Below are 8,712 nucleotides of genomic sequence, written 5' to 3'. Positions count from 1 at the left end.
GGGATGCTCCATCTGCCCCAGCATTGCAGCGTTCATGAGCTGCACCTGGTACCTCAATGTATGTAGAAAAAACATTTAAAGCTGTGTCTATGGCCAAATAGCTGATTCAATGCTGCCGAATCGAATTGTGTACAGTGCTCCAAATCAATTAATCAAATCACTGTCCCCGATTCAGGCCAAATCTGAATTGAAAACGGCCCATTTCGTACACCCCTGTTCAAGTGCCAGTGGATCAAATTTAGTGACAGGCTAAAGATTTTTTTTTAATTTGTTTTGGGGGGGTTTGCTATTCTGTTAGATTAAGAAGGGCTAAATGTGTATTAAGAGTTTCTTCTTATAACCACAGAAATTAAACAATGTGAGATCTAGTGTTTGCATAAAGGATATCTTAAGTGAAAGAGTTTCTCAAAATTTGTACTTTAATGCTGAGTTCTGAATAAAGGTATCTTCTCTCCCAAATGTTCATTAAGGACTGGATTAATTAACTAGTCAAACTAACATTTTCTTTGAGTCTCTGATTTTCAGTTTAGTCTCTTGTGTCATCGTTTCATTAAAGTGTTTAGGGCTCCCTTACTCTGTAAAACAGCCTTCTGTTCTACAAACATTTCTTCTTGTGTTTATTGCATCCTAGGCTAGGTACAAACATTCAAAAAACCCAAGGCAGAATCTATCTAAATTACATGATTTCCTATAAGTGGCGTGGTTAGATCAGTAGCAAACAGAACACATATGGGGGTGTGGGAGAAGGGGTATGCAAATTTTAGGTTGGCTGTGGGGGGGGGGCACAGCGGTGGCAGGAGTGCAGCGGCAGTAAGTGGGGAGCTCCCGCAGACACCACCAGCACTGTCAGCGGGGGAGGGTGGCGAGCACCGACAAGAGGTCAGTGACCACCCACAGACGCTGTTGGCAGTGGCCAGCAGGGCTCGCTGACCGCATGCAGATGCCATCAGTGGTGGAGGGGGGCAGTGGTAGGCGCCATTTTGTAGGGGGTGCTCTTGCCACGCTCAGGGTGTGCATGTGCACCCCTTGCGTGTCACCCCTGTATTACATGCTCAAGAGGTCCCAGGTAGATAAAAGGTTAATGCCTATCATCTTCTCTCATTTTTTTCTGCTTTTTATTCCAGTATGGAAACAGGGAGTGTTTTCTGCAGCAGAATGCGACTTGGACAAGCATCAGATTTTAAGGGAGGGAAAGTATACTCAAGGGGTTCTTGTGGGTTCCAAGTTTGAAATGGAAAACAACTTTTTTCCCCTGTATTGAATCTGAAGTTCATGAAGGCTACTGAAAGATCAGACAAAAGGACCTGTTAAAAATGATTGTATATGGAGGGCTGAAATATTGTGAAAGGCATTAACACACAGTTAATTTTTTATTTTTTTTTTAATATTTAACATTTTGTTGACAGACTTGAAGAGACTAAAAATGCTCTTAAAAACACAGAGAGTGTCTGCCTTGAAATGACCATGGAAATAAAACGAACAAGAGCTTTGGAGTCTAAAGCATTTCAGGAAAAAGAAGAAATTAGATCAAAACTGGAAGAAACATATGAAGAGAGAGACAAAATTGAAAAGGTTATAAAAAACATGGGATTTTTCTGCTAATTGCTTGCAATAGAACTGCAACTGGGAGACTGAAAATTCATTATTGTTAAGCTGCAAATGATGGCCGAGGATTGTCTCTGAAAACATACTTTGTTTATTTTATAGTTTGTATATATTTACAGTACTTTGTAGTACACTAATCAAATGTTGATGGAAGCTTGAGCGCAGAAATCATAATAATTTGCAATGCAGATCAGACAACTGCATTTTTCCAAAGAGAAAACTAATCCAATAGCTATAAGGGGATTGAATACCATGTATTCAAGTAAACCCGTTAATACATTGCATGCTAGGAGTTTAAAGAGTGGTATTACTAATTTGAAAAGAAACTGCTTTCTTGAAAACCAAAGGGTGGGTTTTTTAACAGAGTTCCAAACTGCATTCAGTTTTATTATCTGATTTCAGGAGATGGACTTTCTAAGGAAGCAAGTAGATTCACTCACTTTGGAGAATGGGAAGCTAGTAGGCCATCAAAACCTAAACCAGAAGATTCAGTATCTTGTGAAACTGAAAAAAGAGAATGTCAAACTTATTGAGGTATGTTCCAGAGATTTAGAATACAGATTATATTCAAGGTTTGATAGAGAACAGAGAAAATGTTTAATACAGCAGACTAAAATGTTCATTCTTCTGATAAGAACATTTGGCATATTGCAGTTCCATGCAGTCACCTGTGGGTCATAACAAGTGATCCTGATTTTTCCCTGATTTTAAAAATTGCAAATTCTCTGATTAACCACCCCCCACCCATGTTTTTCTATGATTAAAATGAAATGCCACTGTATATAGATACCTATATATCAAGTTCGAAGCCTACTAGTGCCTCAAGTACTGTAATAAAATAAATTCTAAATATCTATAAATTTTGGCATTTGATTTCTTGGGGTTTTTTATTATGGATAATCAAGGCTCTCCCTGCCTCCTTCACTCACACAGGTCCAGCTGCGGCTGTGCACACACTGCTTTGTGGCACTGAGCAGTCCTGATATGCTGGTGCCCTGTCCATGCCATTGCCCCCCCACCTCTTCCAGCCCTGCCAAAGGGGGCCCCCAGCTGCCAGGGCTATGGAGCCAGAGACCCAGGGCTGCAGCCCCAACTGCTGCCTGTAGGAGGCAGTGGCTGCTGCAGTGGAGTGAAGCATAGAGCCTGGCTCCCCCTCCCTCACAGGCCACATGGATGCAGGCTGGCAGCTGTGGGCTTGGGGCACCCTGACCTGCTGCCCTTCCTCCATGACCTCTGCAGCCCAGTGGGTAGGACCTGGCACAGCAAGGCAGGAAGGCTCGGTGCTGCCTCCAGGAGCCCCATGCCACCATGGTAAGGCACCCCCTGCCCCCCAACAGCAGCAGGGGCGGCAGAATAGGGTTGTGGCCCCCGCTGCTGCCGGGGGACAGGGAGTGCCTTGCCGTGGCAGCATATGGCTCGCGGCAGCAGCACTGAGCCTCCCCGCCTTGCTCTGTCCTGCTGCGCTGGGTCCCACCTGCTGGGTTGCAGAGGCTCTGTAGGGAGGGCGGAGAGCCCTGAGCCTGCATCTGCCCCCACCCTGCACATAAATCTGGGGGCCCATGCCGTTCCCCCTTCCCCCCCCCGGGGGTGCACACAGTGGCAGGGAGCCAGCCTTCCCACTTCCCCCAAAGGAGCTGTCTGCTGCTTTGTTTTGGGCCCTGCAACTGCACATCCCAGCCCCAGGGCCCAAGCCTTGCACACTGTCCAACTCCGTCCCTCCCTCTGTCCCTCACTATGGGATGATACCCCCTGCCTGATTGCCCTCCTCCCGCTTCCCCAGCCCCTTGCAGGCTGGCAGGAAAACTTTCCGTTTCCCATGTTTTTTTCCTTCAAAAGAGAAAGCGTGGGTTTTTCTCTTTAAAAAGAGAAAATCCGCATTTTACTGCATTTTTCCATGATGAATGGAAAACCCAGTTCCCTGGTCATAATATCAGTTTCATCATCAGTGTCAGAATTGTTTCATGGAGCTACAGGATCCTTGAACAAGTAGTACAACTTTAAAATAAGTTGATTTAATGACTTTACATTTGAGATGAGCCTAATCCCTTTGGACAGACATTCTCATAATACTAGGTACCATATTTTTCTCTTCACAGGAGGTTGAAAAACTGCGTATTGAAAATGCTGTGTTGAAAGAAGCGAAAAAATCTGAATGATGTAAGGAGTTATAAGCTGCAGTACCACAGTTCCCAAATATCATTGTACAAAAATGTCCATTGATTTAAAAACCCAAAACTGCCTGTTTTATAAAAGTCATCCTTCACTGCTGAGCCATAGCCCTTCATCTGATGGATTCAAGACAACTAGGTATGTCAATCTGTGTATTGTGCCAGATAGTAGCTTTTAGTGGAGCATCAGTCCCAGCTCATCCAACAACTTTTCAGCGCCTTCTGAACTTCCTCATCCTGAAGGTGCTCTACAGTCTTATCGGAATACCCTATTTTGTGCTGAAAGACTTTGTTGCAATTGTGCCTTGTGAAGAAAAAGTGGTTCGTTTTCACTGAAACGTCTCATCTCATTTCTTTCTGTCCTTCAGATTCCTCTCCCCCTCACCCCAAAAACATTCTTTCTTCAGCAGATGAATTTGTGGAAAGATGCAAATTCCCACAAGCAACTTTTGTAATATTTTTATCTGTTTAAATAGTGCATGTTCATGCTGTTGTGATTAATCCGTCAAAGATTAATGTTCATTCCTTGAAAATATTTTGTACTAAGGCTTTTTCAACAAAGCAATAATGTCAATTTAATAATAAACGGATATGTAAATAGTACCGTAAAGGTGGTGGAATTTGTGGCATTATATTTTTTTGCTCTCATTTTGCTCTCTTGTTTGGAATTCAGATGCTTTTAAACCTAACTTTTTTCTCTCCCTCTCTAAGCTTAGAAAATGATCTTTGCAGTGGTGGACACTGTTCTTACATTTGCTTTGTGGAGACTGCCTTCATTGCTTAACTTGCTTAAACACTATATAACTAATTTTTCTCGAGCAGAAGTCAGTCTTGTCACAATAGTGTTAATGTATGGAAAGTGCATCTTCTAAGATTATAGTAGAACCTCATTAATCACACTGAGGATTTTACAGACTGAAAAATTCAGATAAGCAAAATGTAAATTAGTTGATATACCACAAAATATTCATTGGATAAAGATGTAATAAAGTTCATTGGATAAAGATGTTTGGGTTTTAGTATTTGTAGTGTATATGTATTATCTTCATACGGTGAAGTACAGTAGTGACAAATCACTATTAAATATTTAAGAGAAATGGAGACCACCATTTTGTGGATTGCAGTGTGTGACATTTAGTGAGATTCCATTGCAGTTGCCTGCAAAGTATTTTTTTTCCCCCAACTTAAATATGAATTTAATTCAAATACATTAATATTTGGTAGGAAAAGAACAGATTTGTTTTCTCCTTGGAGGCTAGATTGGAGCAGAGAACAGGGCAATTTAACCTCAAGTAGGTTCACCAGAAAATAGAAGGCTTTGGCTTGTCTTATTTAGACTAGATTAGGAAATAGCCTCTTCCCTCTAGAAGGATACAGCTTCTCAAGACTAGTGAAGATGATTGGACAGTCATTCTGCCTTTTCCCACAATACTTTTAGCTGTTTCACAGGGCCTGTAGTCTTCCAAGTGTGCAGATGCACACCAAAAAGGCGGGCTTGTTCCTCCAATATTAATGCTGCCATTCTTTAGTTATTTCCTTCAGGGTGTTATGCCATAACCCCCTTCCCCCAAGTACACACTTAGCTATGTCAGTCTGAAGTCAGGCAGGGTAAATTTGTGCTTTAGAGACTAAAACAGCTTCTGATAAAGCCCATTGCTTACAAAAGCTCTGTTTTAGCTGTCTATAACATGCAAATCGACCCCGCCTCCTGCATAAAATCTCAGACTAGCAAACTAATTTGAGGACCTGCCTGTGACCAGTGCTGTCTATCTGACACATTGCAGAATGCTCAGTATTGTAATGCAGCAGCAAATGCAGCTGTGATGATACCTGTAGACTCTTTGGTGTTGTAGGTCTATGATATCAATACTTCAATGTTTATGGAACTGCAGGGTTTTTTTAAACAAGTCTTGTACATAAATAAGGATTTTGTTGTTTTATTACATATGAAAAACATGGAACTGTCATTTGGACCCACGCACATTAATTTCTATTTCATAGTGGGATGCATAAAAGGAAGTGAAAACCATTGTGAAAACAAACAAACAGGAGTAGGAATGACTACAGTTTGGACTTTTCTTCCTCATAAGCAGGCAAAACATGAGTGGATGCATCCTGTTTTTTGATCAAAATTAAAAGAAAAAAATACCTCTTTGTTAGTAACTAGTTTCATTTGTCACATTAAATTCACTGGGCTGAGGGCTTTTACTTTATCCAACAAAGTACAAGAGAAGCCAAACCAAGTTCCTCTGAACTATACACCATTTTACTGGGATGTTAAGTAGGCAACACTTACCACGAGCAGCTATATACAGCAGAGAATACACAGATGGCATTCTCTAGGTGGTAAGGAAGAATCCGGGCCCCTCAATCTATCCTCATGAGTGAAAACTGTTCCAGACCCCGTGCCCCCATCTGCCTTTGTGTGGAGCAGTTTTGTACAGTTCAGATTCCTGCCCATTTATCTGAGATAACAACATCCCTTAACCAATTGAGCAGGGAAACTGAGTCATGACCTGTGACAATTGTTCTTTCTGGGGGTCATCTTGTTAGCATTGGGTGTGATCACTGGCCTGGTATCTCAACTCAGTGGAAACTGTTCCTTACAATGCGTCTTTTCTCACTTGCTACTCATTGTGGTTCGGAGTGAACAGCTTCTGGGATCAGAGTACCTGTGAGAAGGAGCGTAGCGATAGACCGAGCACAGCACAAAGGGAAGAGGGGTGTTGAGAGTTCCCCGCCAGTCATCAGTTCCCGTTATAGCTGTAAAGGTCCATGGCTAATGCAAGAGGTGAGGATTTTTGTGGGGGATAGCTTTTACTGGACCAATTGTATAGTTGGGAGGGACATAGGCAAGCTTTCCTGTACCACAGTACTCTTCCTCAGGTCTCTGGGAGAGATCCAGACACAGCAGACCTGAGAGGTTACTGCTGGGGAGTCCCGAACATCCCTCAGCCCTTTGCTGTGCTGGGTCTAGCGCTACATTCCTTCTTACAGGTACTCTGATCCCAGCAGCTATTCAGCCTGACTCACAAGTAGCATATGAGAAAAGCGGACTGTGATGGACAGTTTCAAGGGCATTCAGATGAATAGGTAGGGACCTACTCCAATCAAGGTGGCAGACAGATAATTTCACTGGCCAACAGCAGTTCCAGCTGCCGTTTTCCCAGGCCTATTGCAGCCAGGGGAGGACGAGGGGGCTTCCTCAGTGCTGATGGGCTGAGAGAGCTGCCCTTTGTGCAGCACTGCCCCTTGCTGCTGATTTGTGAGAGGGGTGGGGCTGCACGAAGGGCAGCCCTTGGCCAATCAGCAGCAGCTGTGTCTGCCATCTTGGCTGCTCCCCTTGGTGCTGGTGGTTTCCCCCAACCCCCCCCAGCAGGCTGCAAAGCTGGGCTGCAGTGGCCGCTGGCTTTTAGTATGTTTTTGTTTCTGGTAATTCTATGGAAAACTGGAAACCACCATTTTCTGCAGGTTCCACAAAATCATGACATTGCAATTTGAGTAAGTCCCTACACATAGGCCAGTGATCACACCGGATGCTAAGTGAGCCTAAGAAAGAAGAGTGATCACAGATCATGACTCAGTTTCCTGGCTCCCTACTGAACTGGCCAAGAGTTCTTTATCTCAGAGGAATGGGTGGGAATTCAGAAATCGGAGCCTGAATTATCTAGAACTCTTCCACACGCGGGCAGAGGAGTGAGAGTCTGGAACTGACCTCACCTGTGAGGGTTGGTTCAGACTATCATGCATAGTTTGTACTTTGGAGCCTTTTGACTAAGACCAAGACCGGGGGGGGGGTGCAGCATCTGAACTCAAAAGCATCCCAGTCTGGGCCTTGCAGGTAGGATACTTGCTGAATTTGGGCAGCATCTGAAGGCCCAGACTGATGGGCCTGGGAGGGAGGTGACTGATGGTTGAGCCATACAAACTTGATGGAGCTCTGCTGAGTCAAATTGTGCAACTTGAGTATTAGGCTTTGCCTGGTTGCATTTGGACCTGATTTGGTGGGGACAGGGGAATTCTAGGGGCCCTGAGTCCTCACCACCTAGCATGAACACCGTGTGCCCCTGGGGGTTGGGGAGGGCATGGTGATCACGCTCTGGTAGGTGGCGGTGGTAGGTGTGGAGCTCCTGCAGGCAGCTGCAATGCTGTCGGCAACAGGTGCCAGCAGCAGCCAGCAGTGATCATGGACCACCCGCAGATGCCACCAGCAGTGTACGCAGTACCTTTTTGTAGGGGGCACCTCCATGCACCCCTTGTGTGTCACCAATGCCACCTAGTACTGAGTAGATACATCTACACATCCATTAACGAGCTGTAGTTACAGTGCATCACGTTTAGTACTTGCATAACCAAGTACTAAATCAATGCAGAGTAAGTGGTGCTACTGCACAGTAGTGCTGGCACACAGCTTTTTACTGACACCAACTGTGCGCAGTAGCGTATTAGCACGGGTTTTGCCCAGCATGCTATTGCGATGTTATTTCAGTACAAGTTGCCAGGCACCGCCCTCGCCTCTCCCATCAGGCATCAGCTCTGGCTCTGTCCCCCACAACCCCTTTCCAGGGGCAGCAGCCCATGCCCGCCTGTGACTGTCCAGGGCTCGGTGTCTCTTCCCCCCGCGCACAACTGCCTGGCTTGAGTCCGGTGGGGGTGGGGATCGCTGAGGGACTAGGAGAGGCAGGGCGGGAAGCCGGGTTCCCGCCCGCTCGTGACAGACAGCCCTTTCAGCCAATCACTGGGCGACTGCAGCTCCCTCCCACCCCGTGACAAGAAACTATCACGTGACCCGAGCCCCCGTCAGACCCGGAAGAGCCACCGGCTGCAGCCACGTGGTGTCTCCGCGCCGGGCGGGGCGGGGGCTGCCATGCGGGGCGCGGGGCCCTCGTGCGCGGCGGCGGCCGGCCTGCTGGGGGCGCTGGGGGGCCGCCCCGCCAAG

At 45.6% G+C, this 8,712-nt stretch overlaps 2 protein-coding genes across 2 annotated transcripts in view; both read left to right on the top strand.

The window, feature by feature from the left end:
• Positions 1-4,754, top strand: part of KIF15 (kinesin family member 15) — a 57,233-nt gene extending 52,479 nt beyond the window's left edge. Inside the window, exons 34-36 of the mRNA XM_014518522.2 lie at positions 1,407-1,572; positions 2,008-2,139; positions 3,702-4,754. Of these exons, the coding sequence (XP_014374008.1) occupies positions 1,407-1,572; positions 2,008-2,139; positions 3,702-3,761 (358 nt within the window). The 3' untranslated portion in view covers positions 3,762-4,754. The remainder of the gene's footprint in view (positions 1-1,406; positions 1,573-2,007; positions 2,140-3,701) is intronic.
• Positions 3,815-8,712, top strand: part of TMEM42 (transmembrane protein 42) — a 19,522-nt gene continuing 14,624 nt past the window's right edge. Inside the window, exon 1 of the mRNA XM_025200274.1 lies at positions 3,815-3,912. Coding sequence (XP_025056059.1) covers positions 3,815-3,912 — 98 coding nt within the window. The remainder of the gene's footprint in view (positions 3,913-8,712) is intronic.

Source organism: Alligator sinensis, unplaced genomic scaffold (genome assembly GCF_000455745.1).
Source record: "Alligator sinensis unplaced genomic scaffold, ASM45574v1 scaffold54_1, whole genome shotgun sequence".
In the NCBI taxonomy this organism is placed as follows: Eukaryota; Metazoa; Chordata; order Crocodylia; family Alligatoridae; genus Alligator; species Alligator sinensis.
Note: the sequence above shows the minus strand (reverse complement) of the source record. Positions and strands in the feature narration are given on the sequence as shown.